Source organism: Acanthochromis polyacanthus, chromosome 21, assembly GCF_021347895.1.
Source record: "Acanthochromis polyacanthus isolate Apoly-LR-REF ecotype Palm Island chromosome 21, KAUST_Apoly_ChrSc, whole genome shotgun sequence".
Taxonomy (NCBI): Eukaryota; Metazoa; Chordata; class Actinopteri; family Pomacentridae; genus Acanthochromis; species Acanthochromis polyacanthus.
Genome location: NC_067133.1, coordinates 30,643,786 through 30,669,869, shown reverse-complemented (window position 1 = coordinate 30,669,869; position 26,084 = coordinate 30,643,786). Strand labels below are relative to the sequence as shown.

Sequence of the window (26,084 nt, the reverse complement as noted above, 5' to 3'; positions counted from 1 at the left end):
CCCATATGACATCTATAACCATAGCTCTACCTATATCACATCTATAACCATAGCTCTACCCATATGACATCTATAACCATAGCTCTACCCATATGACATCTATAACCATAGCTCTACCCATATGACATCTATAACCATAGCTCTACCCATATGACATCTATAACCATAGCTCTACCTATATCACATCTATAACCATAGCTCTACCTATATCACATCTATAACCATAGCTCTAACTATATGACATCTATAACCATAGCTCTACCTATATGACATCTATAACCATAGCTCTACCCATATGACATCTATAACCATAGCTCTACCCATATGACATCTATAACCATAGCTCTACCCATATGACATCTATAACCATAGCTCTACCTATATCACATCTATAACCATAGCTCTACCTATATCACATCTATAACCATAGCTCTACCCATATGACATCTATAACCATAGCTCTACCCATATGACATCTATAACCATAGCTCTACCCATATGACATCTATAACCATAGCTCTACCCATATGACATCTATAACCATAGCTCTACCCATATGACCTCTATAACCATAGCTCTAACTATATGACATCTATAACCATAGCTCTACCTATATGACATCTATAACCATAGCTCTAACTATATGACATCTATAACCATAGCTCTACCTATATCACATCTATAACCATAGCTCTACCCATATGACATCTATAACCATAGCTCTACCCATATGACATCTATAACCATAGCTCTACCTATATGACCTCTATAACCATAGCTCTACCTATATGACATCTATAACCATAGCTCTACCTATATCACATCTATAACCATAGCTCTACCTATATGACATCTATAACCATAGCTCTACCCATATGACATCTATAACCATAGCTCTACCCATATGACATCTATAACCATAGCTCTACCTATATGACCTCTATAACCATAGCTCTACCCATATGACATCTATAACCATAGCTCTACCCATATGACATCTATAACCATAGCTCTACCTATATCACATCTATAACCATAGCTCTACCCATATGACATCTATAACCATAGCTCTACCTATATCACATCTATAACCATAGCTCTAACTATATGACCTCTATAACCATAGCTCTACCCATATGACATCTATAACCATAGCTCTACCCATATGACATCTATAACCATAGCTCTACCCATATGACATCTATAACCATAGCTCTACCCATATGACATCTATAACCATAGCTCTACCCATATGACATCTATAACCATAGCTCTACCCATATGACATCTATAACCATAGCTCTACCCATATGACATCTATAACCATAGCTCTAACTATATGACATCTATAACCATAGCTCTACCTATATGACATCTATAACCATAGCTCTAACTATATGACATCTATAACCATAGCTCTACCTATATGACATCTATAACCATAGCTCTAACTATATGACATCTATAACCATAGCTCTAACTATATGACATCTATAACCATAGCTCTAACTATATGACCTCTATAACCATAGCTCTAACTATATGACCTCTATAACCATAGCTCTAACTATATGACATCTATAACCATAGCTCTAACTATATGACCTCTATAACCATAGCTCTACCTATATGACATCTATAACCATAGCTCTAACTATATGACCTCTATAACCATAGCTCTAACTATATGACATCTATAACCATAGCTCTAACTATATGACATCTATAACCATAGCTCTAACTATATGACCTCTATAACCATAGCTCTACCTATATGACATCTATAACCATAGCTCTACCTATATGACATCTATAACCATAGCTCTACCTATATGACATCTATAACCATAGCTCTACCTATATGACATCTATAACCATAGCTCTACCCATATGACATCTATAACCATAGCTCTAACTATATGACATCTATAACCATAGCTCTACCTATATGACATCTATAACCATAGCTCTAACTATATGACATCTATAACCATAGCTCTAACCTCTGGACCATAGACAGCATGTTGACGCTCAGCCAACCCAGAAGTCTTTATAGAACTGGATCCATTGTTTCTCTGTAAACTTCTCCTCACTGCCATTTTGCTCCTTTTATAAAACATTCATCCGTATTTGCTCCAGTATGTTACTAAGGTTGTTCTTTCATTCTATTTTGTTCTGATTATTCTGCTTGCTACACACACACACACACACACACATATGACCCTTCAAAAGCCTGGGGTCACTTAGAAATGTCCTTATTTGTGAAAGAAAAGCAGTTTTCCAGTGAAAACAGCATTAAATGAATGATAAATCCAGTGTAGTCATTGTAAATGTGGTAAATGACTATTGTAGCTGTAAACGGCTGATTTTTAATGGAATATCTCCAGAGGGGTACAGAGGAACATTTCCAGCAACCATCACTCCTGTGTTCTAATGCTACATTGTGTTAGCTAATGGTGCTGAAAGGCTCATTGATGGTTAGAAAACCCTTGTTCAGTTATGTTAGGACATGGATAAAAGTGGGAGTTTTCATGGAAAACATGGAATTATCTGGCTGACTGTTGAACAGTAGTGTAAATATATTTATATTTTTTCCCTTTTGTTTTATTTGATATTACTTGATCTTTAATTTCTTTTTTCCGCTCCATTTCTTGTTGCGCTGCCGGCTCTAGGGGCATTTTAATTAACCCCTGGGGACAAATAAAGTCTTCTGAATCTCCTCATTCACACTAACATCTCAGTGAGTTCAGACCAGCTGTTCTAAGTCTGTAGCTTGGGATTACTCTCATTTATAAGATTTATGGTCCTATGTAAAGGTGTGCCTTTATAAGACTTGTTCTCATAAACTTCATTAAATAGTAAATTGGGTGGCCAGTGTTTTGAAGTGAATCCGCTTTATGGGCTGTGTGTATTTAAACATGAACTGGATTTAGCTCAAAATGTTCACATGAAAACCATATTTAGAAAAATACAGCAGGTTAAAGAGCATTGGAAATGTTTTGAACATCATATTTACTGTTTATGTTTGTGCACTGATCACATAATGCATCCATCATTACCAGGACATACAGCGTTAGTGACAGTTTACAGGAGTTAGGAGGTCAGTGAGCAGAAAACGTTCAGCCAAACTCCCACAAAGCAATAAGGAATAATAACCACACCAGACCTGCTGTCTGTAGCCTGATAGTGACTCATTTAATAAAACTATGAAGGGGGTTGTCATGGTTACTTTAATGATAACTGAGGGTCCTAAAGCATCCGTGGGTTTAAGCTGTAGAGCTGCCTGCTGGTTTCATTTTAACCCAAATCTTTACTGAAAAACTCAACAAGTATCAGTATCAGGCCAGTTTAATGTATTACCAGCAGATGATGACTGGAGGGAGACTTTAAAGGACGGACCGCCTGTCCACACATTTACTGATGGCTGTAAAAAAGATGTTTTTATCTCCTTAAAGAGGCCATTTTCTAACAGGAACCCAGTTTCTTGTTTTGTGTAAAATGCCCTCTGAAGTTCAGCTTTATAAATTTTAATCTGAAGTTTCTGACAAATCAAATGAGTCTTTGTTTTTTTAGGAGATTTTCCTTCTGCAAAGTTCCCTTTACTGTTCTGTCAGCCTCAGTCTGCTCTACTGTCTGTGGAAGCACAAAAATCAAATATGCCGCACTTAAACAGTACCTTGACTCTGAGTCTGTCTCTTTCCATGCATTGTTTAGTGTCTAAGTGGTTTTGAGCAGCATGTAGTGAATCATGAAAGTGTGTTTATGTTATTGCCTGATAAAGGTTTTATTCTTCCTGTAGCACTGCTGATAATGTAGACCCTGTAAACCAAAGAAAAGACTGTCTGCCTTGTGAAAGCACCTCACCGTCTCCTCCTGTCCTCAGACCTGCCGGTTTTACAGCTGCAGAGGTGGAGCAGTCGTCCCAGGCTGTGGAGCTCTCAGAGGTCCTGCCTCGGCTTCGGCCAGCAGAGCAGCTACAGCACCCAGGAGGCCGAGAAGGAGCCAGAAGAGGAGCCTCTTCACACCATCATCAGCGACACAGAGTCTGTCCAAGGTGCAGACAGGCTGCAGAGATGAGTCTCTGTGAGCATTCAGGCGTTGCTGTCGGGTTCCTACTAACCTAAATGTTCTTCTGATCTGTCCAGGTACCTCCTCCAAACACGAGTTTCAGGCTGAAACCAAAAAGCTGCTGGACATCGTTGCCAGATCTCTGTACTCTGAGAAAGAGGTAAGAGTTGGTGTGAAGCAAGGAAACGAGCTTCCAGACTGAAATCTTCTCTGTTTCTGATTCCTGGTTGTTTTTCATCCTGACAGGTTTTCATCAGAGAGCTGATCTCCAATGGCAGCGATGCTCTGGAAAAACTGCGTCACAAACTGATGACAGCAGGAGAACAAACGGCTCCGATGGAGATCCACCTGCAGAGCGACGCTGCCAAAGGAACCTTTACCATCCAGGTTCTCCCACTGTCTGTCTGATTCTGAGCTGATCAGTTAGAAAACCTTTAACCCTGCAGGGACCGGATAATGGAGCTATTGGCTTTGCTTTGATAGTTTCCTCCTCTGATGCCCACAGAGGTCAGCATGTCTGTCTCCATCTGACTTAGAAGCCCAGCATCAGTGTCACCTCTGCAGTTATATGAAGCATCCTCTCTCTATTTCTGGGAGGTTTGGGATAGAGTACAAAAGGCAAAACAAGAAAGATATTTTAAAGATTAGCAGAAACAGTTCTAATGAAGTGGTTTGATGTCATTTTGGGCATCAGACCAAGCTGTGCTGAGAATAAACTGAATTCTGTGTCAGAGTGAAATAAAACAAATCATAGCTCAGTGTCACTGCCTTTCCTTCCTGTTTTATGAAGCTGTCCTTCTAAAAATGGAGTTTAAACTGGTTTCTCTGTTGTCCAACAGGACACTGGAGTTGGTATGAGCCAAGAGGAGCTGGTGGCCAACCTGGGGACCATCGCCCGCTCAGGTTCCAAGGTAACTTATGTTATTTGTTTGTTTTATTGTCTGTAGGTTCAAGTTTTCTACAGTTTCTTTTATCAGACGATTTTATCCAAAGCAACGTCCATCTGAGAGGAGATCCACCAGCGAGGATCTAGTCAGGAGAAGAACCATGAACAGGTTCTGGTGATAACAGGACCGTGGTTTCTGCAGGCAGAGCAGCTGTAACAGGAAACTATTATTTTTTAACGGTCTGTCAGGTTAAAGGTGTTCAGAGAAGATCTGGTTTTTAGTCTTTCCTTTTAGACTGAACAGAGTTTGGTAACTGGTTCCACCACCAGAACCACAGAAGAGAGGAGTCCAGCTCTGGACCGGCCCTGATGTGGAGGTGGATCAGGGACCTTTGGTTGGAGGGAGGGAGTGTAGACCTGGATGAGAGTTCAGGGAGGAGGAGATGTTTTGAATGGTCGTGTTAGAGTTTTGGATTTTATGCGGGCAGCACCTGGAGTGTTCTGAACAGTGAGGTGGCATGAGATGTTTCTGCTGCTGTGTGCTGCACACAGGTTCACACAGGAAGGGTCTGATCTTCCTGATGTTCTACAGGACGAACCTACAGCAGAGCACACATGAACGTTTACTGTTGTGTGTCCACACCTGTACATGTGATGTATGAAGGCTGATCATAGAGTCACACACGCTGTGCACCGTGCAGGTGGACACAACATGTGACTGTGATGAGTCGTGATGTCATGTGACACGGCAGGACCACGTGTCTTTGAGATGGCTGGTAGTCCTCCTTCTGCTTCTACTCCAACTTTAACTGGAGCACAGAAGAAAACTTGAGTTTTTGTGTCAGAAAGCAGCGAAGACGGTTTTAATGTCGAGGATCATCAGAGGCTCTAAGAGAAGAACTGGTCGTTGATAAACCACCAGGAGTGTCCGGTCTGAGCAGCTTCACACTGCACCAGGAACCAGTCCTCCACACTGGAACGTTCTGAGGCGTCAGAGGGAGAACATCCAGAGGAACCACCAGAGGAACCACCTGAACTGGTGAGATGATGTGAGCCGGTCACAGAACGCCCTCAGGTTTTTTGCCTTCATCATTCTCACTCTGCTTTCCAGATTTAGCTCCCTGAGACTTCATCTTCTCCCCCAAAATGAATTCACGTTGAAGAGATTCTCTGCAGATGTTTGAAGAAGTGTCAACCTCTGGCCTTATGAGTTACTCCCCACACATGCTGCACAGCGCCAGCCTCATGCCGTCATGATGCTTTGTTTTTTAGCCTTTTATTGATGGGACAGCAGTGAGAGAGAGACAGGAAAGTGTGGGAAGGACCTGGAGCAAAGCACCGTGAGCTGGATTGGAACCCATGACCGCTGCGTTGGGTACTGCAGCCCTGTTTACGGGTCGCTGCTCAGCCGGTTGAGCTTCCAGGTCATGAGGCTTTTTGATCAACCCTCATTTCTTGCCCGTGACTCTCTCTATCTCTCTGACCTACAGGCCTTCTTGGACGCGCTGCAGAACCAGGCCGAGGCCAGCAGCACCATCATCGGTCAGTTTGGAGTCGGGTTCTACTCCGCCTTCATGGTGGCCGACCGTGTGGACGTCTACTCCCGCTCCGCTGAGCCCGGTGCTCCCGGATACAAGTGGTCCTCAGACGGGTGAGAGAACATCAGTAATCATCATGAGGAGGGGGATGAGGTGAACATGGTGGGATTGTTTCTAGACCAAGAGCTGCATTCACACACAACCAACAGATCCTCAAACATCTTGTCACTGACTCCCTCAGCTCTGGGCTGTTTGAGATCGCTGAAGCCAGCGGCGTCCAACAGGGGACAAAGATAGTGCTGCACCTCAAAGAAGACTGCAAGGAGTTTTCCTCCGAGGACAGAGTTAAAGGTACGCTGGTTCAACGCTGACTGCAGCGAGGAAACGCACGAACACATCGTTAACTCTTATCTCTGTTTCAGAGGTCGTAACAAAATACAGCAACTTCGTGAGCTTTCCGATCTTCCTGAATGGACGGAGACTCAACACCCTGCAGGTGAGATTCTCTGGTTCTGCTGCTCAGGAAACTCACAAAATCCAGGCTTTAATGTCTGAGACCTACAGATCATACAGTAACAGCTGTAGGGCTATGATCTGTAGGTTTAATGGACCACTGCTGCCCCTCAGTTCTCTATTCCACAACTTAGACACCACAAAGTAAATAATACTAGTGAACTGAATTTGTTCTCGAAGCTTCAGTAGAAAACGGCTGGACTTCTGTTGTAGGAAAAGTCCAGCTGATTGTAGTTTCTCATCTTGGGTGAGAGGTGAAACATCTCCAAGGAACCACGGAGAAGTCCATCTGATTTCTGCTGAAGCTCCTGCTACCACCATGACCTGGATGACTGAGGATCTAACAGACATAAGATGGATTTGATGTATTCAGTTTGGCTGAATTCAGTGTCACAGTGTAGATCAAATGTTCTCAACATTTATAATAAATTTAAACAAAGAGACGTTCTAAATGAAGTAAATGTTTCTGTTGCTAGCATGCTAATATAGTGCTGCTTCAGTGAATCTGAAATCTAAGCATACTGATCATTATTCACATGGTCTGAGGTGAAAACAGGTCAGCGTCTAACACACACTTGTACATTTTCATTTTAATAATTGTTAAAGGCCTTGTGGATGATGGAGCCGAAGCAGATCAGTGACTGGCAGCATGAGGAGTTCTACCGCTACGTAGCTCAGGCCTACGACCGGCCGCGCTACACGCTGCACTACCGCGCAGACGCTCCGCTCAACATCCGGAGCATCTTCTACGTCCCCGATGCGGTGAGAAGGGTTACACTCGGTGGTGAACTTTATTTCAGCCCATAAGGTCTTCATTTAGGAATCAGACCCAGACCTGGCTCAGGGCTGTTACTGGATGCTCATTCTTCAGTGGGAGTCGGTAATATCAAGTTGAGTTCATATTCATACCTGATGAAGGAATGTATGTTTCAACAGAAGCCGAGCATGTTTGACGTGAGCAGGGAGATGGGTTCTAGCGTGGCTCTGTACAGCAGGAAGGTTCTGATCCAGACCAAAGCCACCGACATCCTGCCCAAGTGGCTTCGCTTCCTCCGAGGTCTGCATCCACCAGCCCGGTTCTACATGCACGGCTTTATGCTTTCTGTTTTCTTTGTGTTCTGAACCTGATGTTGTGTGTTTGTGTGAAGGTGTGGTGGACAGCGAGGACATCCCACTGAACCTGAGCAGGGAGCTGCTGCAGGAGAGCGCCCTCATCAGGTACAGCACCAGGATAGCACTCTGGACTGAAGCTCTCCACATCTGTTCTCTGAAACTTCAGGGAGTGGACACAGAAGAACTGTCTTTAGCTGTAATGCTTTTACTTCCATAGATTAAATATGGCTTTGTTTAAAGAAGAAACAGTTGAACTGGTGCTGGTCAGTGGACAGGAAGGATGGACATGTGGAAAGACAGGGTTAGAACGTCTTCAGAACCTACCAGAGAAGTCTAGTTGATTGTGTCTGTGTAGGTTCTCATCCATCCAGGTCATGGTTATCCAGAGTAGTTTAAATCAATCCACTGGACTTTAAGAAAGTTCCTTGAAGACGTTTCACCTCTCATCCAAGAGGCTTCTTCAGTTCTGGTGGTGGTTGGTGTTGTCTCAGCTTTTAAACCTCTGTGAGGTGTGTCCAGGACTGTTATTCCAACGACCGATACCAAAACTCATCTGACTACTCAACGATGGTCGTCGTGAGTATCGGTGGGGGTCGTTCTTCCTCTTTGGGTCTCTGTGTGTTCATTGCTCATAAATAATCCTCAGCTTTTACACCTCACAGAGGTTTGAAAGCTGAGGCAACACCAACCACCACCAGAACTGAAGAAGCCTCTTGGATGAGAGGTGAAACGTCTTCAAGGAACTTTCTTAAAGTCCAGTGGATTGATTTAAACTACTTTGGATATCCAGTTGATTGTGTTTTTTTTAAGACAATTGGGGGTTAGGGTTAGTATGTAGTGGTTAGTGGGGTTAGTAGGGTTAGTATGTAGTGGTTAGTGGGGTTAGTATGTAGTGGTTAGTGGGGTTAGTAGGGTTAGTATGTAGTGGTTAGTGGGGTTAGTATGTTGTGGTTAGTGGGGTTAGTAGGGTTAGTATGTAGTGGTTAGTAGGGTTAGTATGTAGTGGTTAGTGGGGTTAGTATGTAGTGGTTAGTAGGGTTAGTATGTAGTGGTTAGTGGGGTTAGTATGTTGTGGTTAGTGGGGTTAGTATGTAGTGGTTAGTAGGGTTAGTAGGGTTAGTATGTAGTGGTTAGTAGGGTTAGTATGTAGTGGTTAGTAGGGTTAGTAGGGTTAGTATGTAGTGGTTAGTGGGGTTAGTATGTTGTGGTTAGTGGGGTTAGTAGGGTTAGTATGTAGTGGTTAGTAGGGTTAGTAGGGTTAGTATGTAGTGGTTAGTGGGGTTAGTAGGGTTAGTATGTTGTGGTTAGTGGGGTTAGTAGGGTTAGTATGTAGTGGTTAGTAGGGTTAGTAGGGTTAGTATGTTGTGGTTAGTGGGGTTAGTAGGGTTAGTATGTAGTGGTTAGTAGGGTTAGTATGTTGTGGTTAGTGGGGTTAGTATGTTGTGGTTAGTGGGGTTAGTATGTTGTGGTTAGTGGGGTTAGTATGTTGTGGTTAGTGGGGTTAGTAGGGTTAGTATGTAGTGGTTAGTGGGGTTAGTATGTAGTGGTTAGTGGGGTTAGTAGGGTTAGTATGTAGTGGTTAGTGGGGTTAGTATGTTGTGGTTAGTGGGGTTAGTATGTTGTGGTTAGTGGGGTTAGTAGGGTTAGTATGTAGTGGTTAGTGGGGTTAGTATGTTGTGGTTAGTGGGGTTAGTATGTTGTGGTTAGTGGGGTTAGTAGGGTTAGTATGTAGTGGTTAGTGGGGTTAGTATGTAGTGGTTAGTGGGGTTAGTAGGGTTAGTATGTAGTGGTTAGTGGGGTTAGTAATGTTGTGGTTAGTGGGGTTAGTAGGGTTAGTATGTAGTGGTTAGTAGGGTTAGTATGTAGTGGTTAGTGGGGTTAGTAGGGTTAGTATGTAGTGGTTAGTAGGGTTAGTATGTAGTGGTTAGTGGGGTTAGTATGTTGTGGTTAGTGGGGTTAGTATGTAGTGGTTAGTAGGGTTAGTAGGGTTAGTATGTAGTGGTTAGTAGGGTTAGTATGTAGTGGTTAGTAGGGTTAGTAGGGTTAGTATGTAGTGGTTAGTGGGGTTAGTATGTAGTGGTTAGTGGGGTTAGTATGTAGTGGTTAGTGGGGTTAGTATGTAGTGGTTAGTGGGGTTAGTATGTAGTGGTTAGTAGGGTTAGTATGTAGTGGTTAGTGGGGTTAGTATGTAGTGGTTAGTGGGGTTAGTATGTAGTGGTTAGTGGGGTTAGTATGTAGTGGTTAGTAGGGTTAGTATGTAGTGGTTAGTGGGGTTAGTATGTAGTGGTTAGTGGGGTTAGTATGTAGTGGTTAGTGGGGTTAGTAGGGTTAGTATGTAGTGGTTAGTGGGGTTAGTATGTTGTGGTTAGTGGGGTTAGTAGGGTTAGTATGTAGTGGTTAGTAGGGTTAGTAGGGTTAGTATGTAGTGGTTAGTGGGGTTAGTATGTTGTGGTTAGTGGGGTTAGTAGGGTTAGTATGTAGTGGTTAGTGGGGTTAGTATGTTGTGGTTAGTGGGGTTAGTAGGGTTAGTATGTAGTGGTTAGTGGGGTTAGTATGTTGTGGTTAGTGGGGTTAGTAGGGTTAGTATGTAGTGGTTAGTAGGGTTAGTATGTAGTGGTTAGTAGGGTTAGTATGTTGTGGTTAGTGGGGTTAGTATGTAGTGGTTAGTGGGGTTAGTATGTAGTGGTTAGTAGGGTTAGTATGTTGTGGTTAGTGGGGTTAGTATGTTGTGGTTAGTGGGGTTAGTATGTAGTGGTTAGTAGGGTTAGTATGTTGTGGTTAGTGGGGTTAGTATGTAGTGGTTAGTGGGGTTAGTATGTTGTGGTTAGTGGGGTTAGTAGGGTTAGTATGTAGTGGTTAGTGGGGTTAGTATGTAGTGGTTAGTGGGGTTAGTAGGGTTAGTATGTAGTGGTTAGTGGGGTTAGTATGTAGTGGTTAGTGGGGTTAGTAGGGTTAGTATGTAGTGGTTAGTGGGGTTAGTATGTTGTGGTTAGTGGGGTTAGTGGGGTTAGTATGTAGTGGTTAGTAGGGTTAGTAGGGTTAGTATGTAGTGGTTAGTGGGGTTAGTATGTTGTGGTTAGTGGGGTTAGTAGGGTTAGTATGTAGTGGTTAGTGGGGTTAGTATGTTGTGGTTAGTGGGGTTAGTAGGGTTAGTATGTAGTGGTTAGTGGGGTTAGTATGTTGTGGTTAGTGGGGTTAGTAGGGTTAGTATGTAGTGGTTAGTAGGGTTAGTAGGGTTAGTATGTAGTGGTTAGTGGGGTTAGTATGTAGTGGTTAGTAGGGTTAGTATGTTGTGGTTAGTGGGGTTAGTATGTTGTGGTTAGTGGGGTTAGTATGTAGTGGTTAGTAGGGTTAGTATGTTGTGGTTAGTGGGGTTAGTATGTAGTGGTTAGTGGGGTTAGTATGTAGTGGTTAGTAGGGTTAGTATGTTGTGGTTAGTAGGGTTAGTATGTTGTGGTTAGTGGGGTTAGTATGTTGTGGTTAGTGGGGTTAGTATGTAGTGGTTAGTAGGGTTAGTATGTTGTGGTTAGTGGGGTTAGTATGTAGTGGTTAGTGGGGTTAGTATGTAGTGGTTAGTAGGGTTAGTATGTTGTGGTTAGTGGGGTTAGTATGTTGTGGTTAGTGGGGTTAGTATGTAGTGGTTAGTAGGGTTAGTATGTTGTGGTTAGTGGGGTTAGTATGTAGTGGTTAGTGGGGTTAGTATGTAGTGGTTAGTAGGGTTAGTATGTTGTGGTTAGTGGGGTTAGTATGTTGTGGTTAGTGGGGTTAGTATGTTGTGGTTAGTAGGGTTAGTATGTTGTGGTTAGTGGGGTTAGTATGTTGTGGTTAGTGGGGTTAGTATGTTGTGGTTAGTAGGGTTAGTATGTTGTGGTTAGTAGGGTTAGTATGTAGTGGTTAGTGGGGTTAGTATGTAGTGGTTAGTGGGGTTAGTAGGGTTAGTATGTAGTGGTTAGTGGGGTTAGTAGGGTTAGTATGTTGTGGTTAGTGGGGTTAGTAGGGTTAGGGTTATGATCAGAGATGTGACTTTTTGGCCATAGCATGACTTTTGTCCTTGACCAATCCTTTACTTTAACCTCTTACATTTGATCGTCCAGAACATTGTTATTCCGTGACGCTGCCTGTTTAAACTCTTTAACCACCTTCACCAAAGCCAAGTGGAATCCTCTTTGACCGACAACATTAAATTCATCTGCTGTCATCCTCATGTCCATCCTTCACATCCACTGAGAAGGACCAGTTCAACTCTTCCTCCTTTCAATGAAACCATTTTTAATCTGTGGAGGCAAAACAGTAATCAGTAATGAGCAGGGGTGAAAGTAGTTTTAAATTCTTACTGGTACTATTACCAAAACCCTCGTCTCGCTCCGACTTCATGCATTTTAAAATAGCAAAGTTAAAACACAAACAAACAAAAACATATTAATATTTTACTGAAGGCCAGTGGAATAGGTAGGAATTAATAACACTTGAAAATACGTAAACTTTTTGCTTTAACTGAAACACTGATAAACATCCAGAATACAGGCTCTAAGAACAGACATGAGGTCACGAGCAAACACTCAGAATGGAACTAAACATCAAAACACAGAAGATTTTCCACAGAGGCCTGAAGTAGTAAATAGTAGTAGTTAGTTTCTGATTTTCTGTGGTAACCCTTCTTCAGTCTTTTCCTTTAATCAAAGAGGTTATTCTCCTCACATTATTACTTTGACAAAATATTTTTGACTCTTTTGTAGTGCTTCTCTCTGTTTTTATTTAAAATATGTATCTGTTGATGATAACTGCTGTAAATCCAGTTTAAAGTTTTTCAGCCAATCACATGAACGTGTGGAATTTCAGATGTAATTTATTGCTCGCCCCGTCCCGACACAAGCGGCGCTTGTTGACGTCTATTGACGAGTTGTGGGAATAAATCAAGCACAACTACTTGCTATTGGCTGCTACTGGCTATAGCAGTCGCTGTGTTATGGAAAGTAGACACACATGCGCACTCACGTACTGCTGAGTGAACGGTCGATAGCAGGCAGCCGGGCGGCGTACCCATAGATACCGGTGGAAGAGCGGAGTACCACCACTGGATCTTTTCCCGGTACGCAGTACCGGACCGTTCCGCCTTACTTTCACCCCTGGTAATGAGATGTCTGATGTGTCCAGACTTTAGGGACTCCCTGTAGATTGTTAACATCTTTATTCTGTTAGAGGGTCTGAGTCTCTGTTCATGTTCTTCATGTGATCTCCCTAAAAGCATCTCAGTAGAATCAGAATGAGTTCCAAGCAGAACCGTTGCTGATTGTAGGAATATAGAAACTTAATTTATTTTTATTATGTCAGCATATTCACCTCAGTGTTTGGATCTTAGATCATGTAATAACACAGATGTGTGACTTCAGAACAGTGTTTACATGAACTGAAATCAGTCTAAGATGTTACCTTTTCATCATAACTTTATTTCTTGTACTTCAGTATGTCAGATGCACTCACCTATCTTTACTGTGTGTTTTTCACATTACAGAACGTCTGTAGTACGTCTTCAGTAATGTTTAGACTGTGATGGTAGCTGCTCTAAGGATCACTGATGTTTTTATCTGTTGGTCTCCAGGAAGCTCCGTGACGTTCTTCAGCAGAGGGTGATCCGCTTCCTGCTGGACCAGAGCAAGAAGGAACCAGAGAAGTACAACAAGTTCTTTGAAGACTACGGCCTCTTCATGAGGGAAGGCATCGTCACCACGCAGGAACAAGACGTCAAGGTGAGCACGCTTCCTTTACAAATGTTAGAGAAGCGTTTCCAGCAGCCGTCCGTCTTCACGCTGCCTCTCTGCAGGAGGACATCGCCAAGCTGCTGAGGTTCGAGTCGTCTGCTCTGCCGGCGGGTCAGCAGACGAATCTGATGGAGTACGGCTCCCGCATGAAGGCCGGCACTCGCAACATCTACTACCTGTGTGCCCCCAACCGACACCTGGCCGAGCACTCGCCCTACTACGAGGCCATGAAGCAGAAAGACATGGAGGTAAGACTGCTCACATGAAGACGACATGTAGGACGCCGGTCCACAACCAGCGGACCGTAGACCGGTACTGGGCTACGGGTCAGTCGGTACCGGGTCGTGCAGAAATAGTAAATCTGCATCGCTTGTCTTTAACCAACCACTGATGACATAGATTCATCTAGAATGTGCTGCTATGACAGACTACAGCGCGGTTAGCTTAGCATCACTGCAGGATGAATGTTGACGGTTCATCCTGGACTTTACCAGCAGCGAGAGAACAAACAGCTGCTCTGTTCCTACACTACTCTGATGACTTTGGTTCTTTTAATTCACAGCACCGTAGAACTGCAGTACAGAAATACAGCTAAGAAACAAAATATTAACTCACACATTATTGCACCCTTCATTAAAGACGTGGCTCTGATGTGCTAAAGAAACATAAACTAAACACTTCTCTTGCTGGCAGCCAATAGGAGCTTTAAACTCTTCCAGCAGCATGTCACCATGGGAACTGGGAGGAACCGATGCTCTTCCTGAAGACGCTTCACGGTTCTTAGAACACACACAGCTCCCTTTTTAATCTTTGCTTCTGACAGAAAAACATGGCATACTGCCGGCATGTGGATCAGCCAACAAGGAAAAGTAGAAAACAGGAAGACCTGGAGATCAGAGAGCCCCCTAGTGGTCAAAGGTTGCAACTGCTTTTAATACCTGGTGTTTTTCTGATTGCTTTCTGCAGGTTTATGGATGCAAAGCAACATTTTAATTATACATTTAAATCATGTAAACTCATTAACTATGTTCATACAAAAATAAAAGTAAATACAAGCATGATAGAAACGTAGTGACTGATTTCCAGCTGTCTGCCCGTCGGCATGGAAACCTACAGACTGAATGTGTTCTGTTCAGTCCTGAGGAGAGATGGTGTGACGCCACCGACCAGCGCCTGAGTTTTTACATCTTAAACTGTTGTTTGTTGTCTGCATTACAGAGCTCTTTACTGTCAAACATTTTGCACCTTCAGAATTCTACGTGTATCTTCTGCTGCCACCTCCTTGTAGTTGTTTTATGAACTCTGGACCAGGCCACCCTCAGGTCCTGATCTCTGGGGGTTTATCTGCTTAAATAAGGGTTAAATAGTTCTTCCCCCAGTTAAACACAAATAAACTTAATTAGGCAAAAGCATTTTGACTGTAGACAGTATCCAGATATAGATCTGTGATAATCGGCATTGTTCCTCGTTGGTTCATGTTCTACAGAAGACGAACACGCAGTGGAGGGTCCTGAACTGTTCTTTTCTATGTTTGGTGGTTTTTTGTGGTGTTTCTGAACCTTGCAGGGTTTAGCTGCTGATCAGCCTCTAGAAAAGGTCCAGTTTGAAGCTGAGTGTTTGTGTTCAGGTGCTGTTCTGCTACGAGCAGTTTGACGAGCTGACGCTGCTCCACCTCAGAGAGTTTGACAAGAAGAAGCTGATCTCAGTGGAGACCGACATCGTGGTGGATCACTACAAGGAGGAGAAGTTCGAGGACGCCAAACCAGGTGTGCTTCTTCCTCCATCTCCTTCAGCAGAACACCTCCTCTGAGATCTGACTGTTTCCTGTTTGTGCAGCGTCGGAGCGTCTGAGTCAGGAGGAGGCTGATGACCTGATGTCCTGGATGAAGAACAGTCTGGGTCCCCGGGTCACCAACATAAAGGTAAGAAAAGGTTTCTGTGTTTCTGTGTGCTCCGGCTCAGCTCAGGGATTAAACATAAGACTGAGCCATGAAGCCAGTTTAACTGATCCAGACGTTCTCTGTGAGTCGACTCGACTGAACCTGAAGCTCCAGTCAGACGTCATGAAGGAGCAGTTTCTGTTGGTGTTCTGCTGTTTTACTGCTGCTGGAAAATCTGAATCTATGACAGTAACAAGAGCTGCAGGAATGTTGGTAGATCATGTGTTATCGATCGCTGACAGCCGATTATCGATCGCTGACAGCCGATTATCCATCGCTGACAGCCAATTATCGATCGCTGAGAGCCGATTATCGATCGCTCACAGCCGATTATCCATCGCTGACAGCCGATTATCGATCGCTGACAGCCGATTATCCATGGCTGACAGCCGATTATCTTTCACTGACAGCCGATTATCCATCGCTGACAGCCGATTATCCATCGCTGACAGCCGATTATCGATCGCTGACAGCCGATTATCGATCGCTGACAGCCGATTATCGTTCGCTGACAGCCGATTATCCATCGCTCACAGCCGATTATCCATCGCTGACAGCCGATTATCCATCGCTGACAGCCGATTATCCATCGCTGACAGCCGATTATCCATCGCTGACAGCCGATTATCCATCGCTGACAGCCGATTATCCATGGCTGACAGCCGATTATCTTTCGCTGACAGCCGATTATCCATCGCTGACACCTGATTATCCATCGCTGACACCTGATTATCCATCGCTGACACCTGATTATCCATCACTGACAGCTGCACATCAGAGCTGTTACACTGCTTCATCTAGTTAAACATGATTCTGTTTAAAGAGCATTTAGGTCTCAGACTGTCCCACAAAGCAGGAAAACACTTTAAGTTTTGAACAAATCAAAGATAAATTAATGTCACTGATTGAATATTCTCAGTAATAAATACCAATAGATGATCAATGTTCTGAGCAGTGATCTATCAGACCAAACATAGAAACATATTTATGGGATTTCTGCATCACCGGCCCAATACATGCAAGTTTCCATGGCAACAGGATGCATCCAGTGTGTGATGCTGTAGCGGCTTCATTTAGTGGTTTTAGGAACGTTCAGGTCAGCAGAAACGTCTGGTTCAACCTGAATCTGCACAGAACCTGAACCAGGTTAGCTCCATAGCATCAGTTACCATGGAGATGTAGCTCCACAGCATCAGTTACCATGGAGATGTAGCTCCATAGCATCAGTTACCATGGAGATGTAGCTCCACAGCATCAGTTACCATGGAGATGTAGCTCCATAGCATCAGTTACCATGGAGATGTAGCTCCACAGCATCAGTTACCATGGAGATGTAGCTCCACAGCATCAGTTATCATGGAGCTGTAGCTCCATAGCATCAGTTACCATGGAGATGTAGTTCCACAGCATCAGTTACCATGGAGATGTAGCTCCACAGCATCAGTTACCATGGAGATGTAGCTCCACAGCATCAGTTACCATGGAGATGTAGCTCCACAGCATCAGTTACCATGGAGATGTAGCTCCACAGCATCAGTTATCATGGAGCTGTAGCTCCATAGCATCAGTTACCATGGAGATGTAGCTCCATAGCATCAGTTACCATGGAGATGTAGCTCCACAGCATCAGTTACCATGGAGATGTAGCTCCACAGCATCAGTTACCATGGAGATGTAGCTCCACAGCATCAGTTACCATGGAGATGTAGCTCCACAGCATCAGTTACCATGGAGATGTAGCTCCACAGCATCAGTTACCATGGAGATGTAGCTCCACAGCATCAGTTACCATGGAGATGTAGCTCCACAGCATCAGTTATCATGGAGCTGTAGCTCCATAGCATCAGTTACCATGGAGATGTAGTTCCATAGCATCAGTTACCATGGAGCTGTCGCTCCATAGCATCAGTTACCATGGAGATGTAGCTCCACAGCATCAGTTACCATGGAGATGTAGCTCCACAGCATCAGTTACCATGGAGATGTAGCTCCACAGCATCAGTTACCATGGAGATGTAGCTCCACAGCATCAGTTACCATGGAGCTGTAGCTCCACAGCATCAGTTACCATGGAGATGTAGCTCCACAGCATCAGTTACCATGGAGATGTAGCTCCACAGCATCAGTTACCATGGAGATGTAGCTCCACAGCATCAGTTATCATGGAGCTGTAGCTCCATAGCATCAGTTACCATGGAGATGTAGTTCCACAGCATCAGTTACCATGGAGATGTAGCAGGTTCACTAACATACCTGCTGACTCTCTGGTGTCACTCCATAGTTCATCCTTCTGGAATATTTCCATCTTTATTTCCAGTTTTGTCGCTCTACTGTCCTGGAATAGAAGTTAGTCATTTGTCGTCATGACGTTCTCAGCCTGGTTTCCTGTTTCTGACAACAGATCAACTCAGTAAAGAAGCTGAACTGAGAAGTTCCCCAGCTGTTCTCACGTTTGTTTCCTCGTCTGTCAACAAACATGCTTAAAGTGACGTGTTCCAGGCGTGTTGGATGACGTTTTCCCGTCTGACTCTCAGCTGACTCCTCGTCTGGACACTCACCCGGCCATGATCACGGTGCTGGAAATGGGGGCTGCTCGCCACTTCCTACGAACCCAGCAGCTGGCCCGGACCGCCGAGGAGAGAGCCCAGATCCTGCAGCCCACGCTGGAGATCAACGCAGGGTGAGGAGCCGGAGGACAGACTGTTCTGGACCAGATCCACAAACACTGTCTGGGTTTGTCTCACTGTTTTTCCGTCTCACAGACATGATCTGATCAAGAAGCTGCACCAGCTGAAGGACTCCAACTCTGAACTGGCCGGATTGTTGCTGGAACAGGTACAGAGCGTCGCAGGATTCACTTCATCTCCTCTTTTCTCTCTTTATTTGCTCTTCCTGTTGTTTCCTGTTGATACAAACTTCCTCCATGAAGAAGTTTCTACTGAAACCTCCATGTTTGTCAGAACACTGTTTAATCCCACTTCAACAAGACAGCATCAGAGAAATGTTCAGGAAGCAGCTTTTAATGAGAGTGGAGCTGTTTGTGTCTCAGTAGCTCAGAGATTTTGTCAACGTTTCGTTTCTGAGAGTTCAGGTGACTCGGGCTGAAACGAGTAATTTGATTACTAAAATAAGTGATAGCTGCAGCCCTACAGGTGACTGAACTACTTCTTTGAACTGGACCTTCACCAGCAGCCAGCCGCCTTCTGTCCATCAGCTCTGATTTTACTCTCAGATTAGCTGAGAATTTATCATCATTTATATCAGAGGAACTCTCTGGTCGACTTCCAGCATTACTGCCTGTAATAAGCCAGTATTAGTGTGATTAAAGATCAATATCTGGAACGTTCCTCGGTCTCTCTGTTCAGCAGCTTTCTACAGGACATGTATCTGTGAAATGATTTGCTGACTGCTTCTTTATTCATGTTCCAGATCTATGACAACGCCATGATCGCTGCAGGCTTAAACGACGACCCCCGACCCATGATCTCCCGCCTCAACGACCTGCTGACTAAAGCTCTAGAGAAGCACTGAGAGCTGCTGCAGACGGACTCTGTTGACGAAGACAAAGAGCTGCAGTTAGTGAAGAACGCTGCAGACCTTCGTTTATCTGAAGCCACAAAATCACCTCTTTCCCCTCTGGAGTTCTTCAGTACGCGGCTTAAAAAGGAAAACATGGAGTGAAGTGTTGAGTCCACGCCAACATCAGGTAGAAGACGGTCTGCTCATGAAGGTTCCTCCTGTTTGTTCACTTCACGTTCCCATCAGGCCCAGACATGTGAAAAACAGCATTTAGTTTCAGACCTGTGGTCCTCTCAGAAAGCTCCTGAAAACATCGGTTCTGATCTCTACAAAGTTTTCTGATTCCTGTTGAAACAGCAAAGAGCAGATGAGTCCAGTGGATTGGAGGTTTGAAGCTGAAGAGATGTTTGTGCTGCAGTTAGAAATGGAAAACAGAACCATCGCTGTCCCGCTTTATTTTTTCATCTTTGTTCTATTATTTCATATTTTATGTTCATTTTTGTGGTTTATTAGGAGCTAATAACCTGAAATGTGTCCATATTTCCTGTCTTCATTCAGGTTTTGAGGAATTTAATGTGAAATTATTTTATATTCTGTCTAAACATTTGTGGAGCTGCTGGTGGTGCCTCATATTAAAGCAAATAAGATTCATCCCCGTGTTAAAAAAAGAGATAAATCCAGAACTTCTTGAAAATACAATTTACTGCATTTCAAAGTAACATCTGAAAATCTGAGAGAAACCTCGGCTTCAGGACGTCTTCCTCCTGTGAGTCTCAGAACATTCAGAGACCGACGGACTGCAGTTAGAAGGAAACAGTTGAAGTGATTCGGTTTGTCTGCCAGCGTCCCAGCACCATCACTTCATCTGAATCACATCAGACCTCCTGTCCAGGCTTCCTGCTCCTCCAGGTCTCACTCCTGACTGTCCAGCAGCATCAAATCCCAGATATGAGGATCAGGAAAGCTTGTCTATGTTGGCCAAGAAGCGCTGGGCCCACCATTCATCCAGATCTATGGGCACAAAGGCTGGAAGGGGGGGAAGGAGAGGGGAGAAAGGAGATTAACAATCACTGTCAGGAGATAAAGGTCTGCAGCCACGTCTTTGGTGTGTGAGGATGTAAAGGTGATAAAACCCCAGAAAACTCCTGAAAGGATGAAATATGTGGATTAAATTTAGTGTTTCTCTGCCCGTCATTACTGTCGTACAGTAAAATAAAGGATTCCAGTTTAAAACTAATCAAGAACAGATAATTATTCAAATGTGTTTAAATCCATTGAAAATCACTTATTTCCATCATTTGTTAACTTTATTTTTACAGCTCAAATCGGAAGTCATCCTGACGTTATTACTTCTACCTTTACTTGACCAGAGTGTATTTATAATAACGAGCTCTGCTGCCCTCCGGTGGTTACAGTGAGGAACTGCAGCGCTACATTAACTCATTAATGCTCAGTATAGATCGTTATTTATTAACATTCATGTATATATATATATATATATACATATATACACACACACATATATATATATATATATATATACATACACACACACACACACACACATATATATATATATATATATGAATGTGGAGTAGAATCTTTGTTATAAAATTCATTTTATGGCTACAACATTAAACTATTTAATCCCTGTAATGTAGAGTTTTAATAAATAATCTTACAAATGCTGAGTGAAGGTTTGAAGGAGCAGCAGCTGTACTTACTGTCCACATGTGGGCTGGGGTTGGTCTCTTTGTAGTGGACCACTCTCTGGGCCCCCTCTGGGCCCTGCTCCTGCTGTTGAACCTCCTGCCAGGCTGAAAACACAGCAGCTCGGTCAGTACAACTACAAAACGTTCTTATCTGTACAAGTTAAAACCAGCCTGCACCCCAGAGTCACACCCACAGAACCAAACAAGTAAAGTCCACAGCAGCAGCTGCTTCAGAGGCCGCTCCTAAAACGTCTGGATTTCACATAATGCAGAACGTAGAGGGAGAGAACTTCCTCTCTGGTCGCTGAAAGGCCACAACGTTCACAAAACTCTCCTGATCCATCGCAGAGCTGGGACTTCAACGTGTTCATTTTGATTAATTACAGAAAAAATAACACGTTTAAACAATAACACATTTAATCACACCTTTCTCAGTTCCCTAATTTCTGCCACCCCGGTAAATCTGATGAACACTCCAGCCCAGCAGGTGGCGCTAATGAATCTAAAATCTGTTTTCCAGCCGTGAAGAAGATCCACAGGACGCACTGAGTGACGTCAGAAAGTTTGGTGAACAGTGAAGGAAGAAGAGACGCATTGAGCTCGTTGGGAGGAAAGTTTTCTTCTAAAATTCTTCCTGATGGCAGCTTGGATAAAAGCCTGGTTGTTTTCTGATCACCTCAATGCTGCTGTTAGCACCAGAGCTAACGCTACGTGTCCACAGGGATGTTTTTTCTCGGAAACGTGTTGCATCTGAATATCTCTGCATGGTGGGCGGGTCACTAGGAGGTCACATGACAAACCTTCAGTCCGGTGGAAACGTCGGACCAACACGGTGGCTCGACAGCAAACTTTCTCTTTTATTATGAAAACATTTCAGCAAAAAGTGTTTCTGAAAGCGTTTTAATCATCTGCTGAATCTGTCCTGGTTTTAGTGTATTTATGTTTTAGAATATTCATCCATTCTGTCAACATTTATTTAAACTGAAAAACTTTACTTATCAAATATTCAGAAAAATGCAGTAAATTGTGATTATTTAATTACAAAGCCTCTAATTAATATTTATTCAATCACGTCCCACCACTTACATCCACGCATCGTTCCTGGGTCGTGTTAACTATCCAGAAGTGTCAGAAACCAAAAACTGCCAATAAAAATTGCTTATATCTCATTATAACTCCATTATTTAACATTTCTCTCAGTACTTAGAGCAGCAGAGTTCTTTATATCTACAGATCACCGTTCAATGAGGACGATTCACTCGTTTTTCATCTTAAAAAAAGCACGTTGAAGGTTGTTTTTTTTTAACTGTGTATTGGAATGACCTCCATGTAAAATAAAGTAGTTTAACATGACGTTGATTCTTTTTTTGTAAATTTTGTTTCACATTTTCAATTTTCTCTTCTGTTCAGGTTTGTAAATCTGTGAAATGAACCGTTTTTATTTTAGATGTTTTTTACATTTATTAAGCGAGCAGAAGAAGTTTCACACCGAAAAATTATTTTATCAATTTCTGATTGATAAATGGATTTTTTTACTTTAAAATGGGTCAATTTGAGTCGCAGCGTTAAGTTTCATTAGAAAATGGGCTGATGTTCTTGTTTTCTCATCGTTCTGCTTCGATCTTAGAATGTCACTGTTTAGTTTTTGTTCTGTTCTTCACTACATGCTGGAAAATCTAAAATAAGAATGTTTTTATATTGTGAGCTGGTTTAGCTCCAAGAAGGCAGGAAATCCCCAAAAAAAAGTTAAATGGAAAAGCTACTTTTCCCCCCTCGGTTCTCAGGAGGTTATTTGGAAGTTCTGTGAGGAGCTGAGGTGTTTCAGAGGCGTCAAAGACGAGGTTCCTCTAGTTCTTTATGAACAACAAAAACCAGGAGGACAGACAGCAGGAGAGCCGAGAGAGTCCTGGAGACCGAACGGTAAAGTCTGGGTCAGAGTGAAACCCAGCAGAAGCCAGCAGAAGCCAGCAGAACCCAAGAGAACCCAGCAGAACCTAGCAGAACCCAAGAGAACCCAGCAGAAGCCAAAAGAACCCAGCAGAACCTAGCAGAACCCAACAGAACCCAGCAGAACCCAAGAGAACCCAGCAGAACCTAGCGGAACCCAAGAGAACCCAGCAGAACCTAGCAGAACCCAACAGAACCCATCAGAACCCAGCAGAACTCAACAGAACCCAGCAGAACCTAGCGGAACCCGGCAGAACCCTTCATCCTGTCAGAAGGATCCCTCGGAGCAGACCGTTTCTGCTGCTGGGTTTGAGCCTGAAGAACATCAGCTCTGTTGAACACGTGTGCAGCGGGTCATGTATGTGGGAGTGTTTGAGTGGCTATCAATGTCAGAGCAGCTGTGTGGGTGAGGCCTGAGGGGGGAGGAAGGGGGAGGCTGCTCTAATCTCTGGTAGCAGAACAATGCCTCAGTCTGAGCTCTTCTCACCCTCGTAGATGAAGTTGACGTTTTCCTCGTGAGCGGCGCTGAACCCTGGGTCAGGCTGCAGGTCTGCAGGCCGAGCCGAGGCCGGCTGGAGGTTCTTCTTACCGCTCAGACGAGTGAAAACGATCTTTGGTGCAGGAAGGCTGAAACGTGCAGAGAGGAAGAAAGCGTGTCGTCATGTTCCAGTCATTCTGAGGAGTCCTAAAGTTCTCTAGGAGGAACTGCAGCGTTATTTAGAAGGTTCCTGCAGAAAAACCAGAGTTCTTCAGTTTAAAGTTCTTCAGGAACTGCAGCACCACATGGAGGGGTTCCTGCACAGAAACCAAAGTTCTGAAGATGTTTTTTTCTGCACAGGAAAAAAAAACATGTTTAGAACTTTGATTTCTCTGCAGGAACTTTGTGAAACTTCTAAATTCCGGTCAGGTCAGCTGAAGGACCATGTGTTACCTCCACTTCACTTCACCCAAGGTCACGCACATGCACGCACACACGTGCACGCACAGGGCCGGTCAGGCCGGTTCAAAGTCATGAAAACAAGCCAACCGGAAGCAGAGTTCTGATGCTCCTCATTCAGCAACTTTAACCAACAACATGAACATCTGGAAACAGCTGGTGTCCAGTGAAGGTTCAACACTCACTCTGGCAGGTTCCAGGACGTCTGTTTGTGCTTGAAGTCGTTGGTTTTGTTCTCCAGAGGTTGTGTTGGTCCTAAAAATGAGAAAAACCATCAGCTCTCCACCAGGATGGAAGCCTGGAAAAGACAGTTTCAGGCTCGGTGGTTTTTACAGACTCACCTGTGCGCCTCTGGGTGACCAGTTTGCTGGGACCTCTGCTGATGGTGTACATCCTGCAGACACTTCAACGCATCCGTGAACAAACTCTGTCTGCAGCTCTTCTCCTCAGTTCCTCTCACTGTCTGCGAATCCACGGAGCCGACACGCGTGGAGCTTCATGAACGGAGCGGAGCGCGTAAAAACAGGAGCAGCAGCTGGAGCGCATCTCAGCCAGAGTCCTGCTCTCTGAGGTTCAGGAGAGCCTCGTCCTGCCACAATGTCACAAACAGCGGCTGTCATTCAAAAGACACCGGACGCGCCGTGAACGTGCCACACGCCTCCTCCGGCGCTTTAAAGGCGCAGCGTCCCTTTAACCCTCAGATGGTCCACAGACTGGACCTAAACTCTTCTGTCAGTGGGTCAAAAATAAGAATGAATGTGTTTTTATACCATTTTAGTCAGAATAATCATTTATGTTTTTGCTTCTTTTATATTTTTGTTCACATTAGAATGATTTCATGTTTGAAAGAATGTAAGGAATGATATTAAAAGATGTTTTTGAGGAATGGCTGGAAGATGAAATGATAAAAACTTTCTTTACAAAGATATTCCTAGAAAACACCTTCACCACTGCTGCATGGAAGGGTTAGTTTTATGAAAATATTCAGCTCCTCTAATCTGAATCCAGCTGTCATAGACACACATGGTTTTATTTCTGCGGTCTTCAGTCAAACTTCTGTGTTTTATAGTTTCTATGAGGCCTCACATTTTAGACGTATTAATGGAAACAGTACAGTTTGTAGTTTCTAAACATCTCCAGCTGCTTTTATAAACAGTCTGAACACAAAACACATAGAGGTAACATGAACTGATCAGTTATAAGATAATAAATAATTACCAACTATTCTGATCATCCATTAATCAGTCTGAGTCATTTTTAAAGCAAAGGTTTGGATTTTCTGACTCCAGCAGATTAAATGTGAATATTTTCTGCTTTCTTTTCTCTCCTATGATGTCTATATTTTTCTACATTTTCTGAGCTTTTACAAACAAAACATGAACCAATAAAACCAGAAATTCATCAACAGATTAACTGTCAGTGAAAGTAATAGTTAGTTGCTGGATGATAATTTTTTAACGTTTTCTGATGCTTAGGCTGGATAAACTACTGTTTTAAAACTATTTTTTTTTACTGTGAGTTCTGCGTGTTAATGTCTGACCGTAATCTGAAATAAAGGCAGAGAACAAATAAAGTTTAAAAGAAAATCAGTGTAGAAACCAGGATGTGTTGTAAACTTTGGACTCATCGTAGATAAAACAGCTGAACATGCTCTGTAAAGATGAACTAAAAACAAATGATAAAACTGATGACTAATGACTCCAAGATGTTTCTGACCAAGTTTCATGATGTAAATACATGGAAATAAGTGTTTGACTGAAGTTCTGCCTGTCAAAGACGAAACAAAAACTAAATGTTTTACAGACTCAGTCACCTTCATAACTGAAAGTAGGTAGAGTTCGTATCAGTGAAACCAGATGTTCTTCCAGGTCTGCAGCAGAAGTTCCATAAATGTGAGGTTCTTGTAGGTTCTTTGCCTTCTCTCTTCTGTCCACTTCATCCAAACCAGCTCCATGGGTTTAAGTCTGGAGACTCCATGTTCTCAAACATCTGGTTCTTTGTTCCTGAGGTGGTTCTGCAGAGCTTGGACTGATGTTCTGGGTCATTATCTGCTGTAGGATGAACCCCTGACCAACCAGAACATAGCAGAGGGTTCTGCATGGAGCTGCAGAATGCTGTGGTAGATGTTTAGGTTCAGGGTTGCTCTCCCTCT

At 43.4% G+C, this 26,084-nt stretch overlaps 2 protein-coding genes across 2 annotated transcripts in view; one reads left to right on the top strand and one right to left on the bottom strand.

Annotated features, from left to right (window-relative positions):
* Window positions 1-20,573, top strand: part of trap1 (TNF receptor-associated protein 1) — a 23,551-nt gene extending 2,978 nt beyond the window's left edge. The window contains exons 3-19 of the mRNA XM_051940878.1: window positions 3,884-4,054; window positions 4,146-4,228; window positions 4,315-4,455; window positions 4,908-4,979; window positions 6,445-6,605; window positions 6,734-6,843; window positions 6,915-6,988; window positions 7,612-7,767; window positions 7,942-8,062; window positions 8,154-8,223; window positions 13,718-13,865; window positions 13,940-14,125; window positions 15,505-15,643; window positions 15,714-15,799; window positions 18,352-18,497; window positions 18,580-18,652; window positions 19,247-20,573. Of these exons, the coding sequence (XP_051796838.1) occupies window positions 3,884-4,054; window positions 4,146-4,228; window positions 4,315-4,455; window positions 4,908-4,979; window positions 6,445-6,605; window positions 6,734-6,843; window positions 6,915-6,988; window positions 7,612-7,767; window positions 7,942-8,062; window positions 8,154-8,223; window positions 13,718-13,865; window positions 13,940-14,125; window positions 15,505-15,643; window positions 15,714-15,799; window positions 18,352-18,497; window positions 18,580-18,652; window positions 19,247-19,348 (2,039 nt within the window). The 3' untranslated portion in view covers window positions 19,349-20,573. The remainder of the gene's footprint in view (window positions 1-3,883; window positions 4,055-4,145; window positions 4,229-4,314; window positions 4,456-4,907; window positions 4,980-6,444; window positions 6,606-6,733; window positions 6,844-6,914; window positions 6,989-7,611; window positions 7,768-7,941; window positions 8,063-8,153; window positions 8,224-13,717; window positions 13,866-13,939; window positions 14,126-15,504; window positions 15,644-15,713; window positions 15,800-18,351; window positions 18,498-18,579; window positions 18,653-19,246) is intronic.
* Window positions 20,021-26,084, bottom strand: LOC110952021 (MAPK regulated corepressor interacting protein 2-like). The gene is made up of 5 exons (XM_022195332.2): window positions 24,274-26,084; window positions 24,118-24,187; window positions 23,483-23,622; window positions 21,061-21,153; window positions 20,021-20,362 (listed from the first exon to the last, which is right to left on the bottom strand). Exons 1-5 carry the CDS (start codon window positions 24,323-24,325, stop codon window positions 20,292-20,294), a joined length of 426 nt encoding a protein of 141 aa, XP_022051024.1. The 5' UTR covers window positions 24,326-26,084; the 3' UTR covers window positions 20,021-20,291.

Coding starts and splice junctions, on each gene's coding strand:
- LOC110952021 (XM_022195332.2), bottom strand. CDS start 24,325: ATGTACACCATCAGCAGAGGTCCCAGCAAACTGGTCACCCAGAGGCGC. Junction 24,188..24,273: donor GGTCACCCAGAGGCGCACAG/GTGAGTCTGTAA, acceptor TCTCATTTTTAG/GACCAACACAACCTCTGGAG. Junction 23,623..24,117: donor ACGTCCTGGAACCTGCCAGA/GTGAGTGTTGAA, acceptor TGCACGTTTCAG/CCTTCCTGCACCAAAGATCG.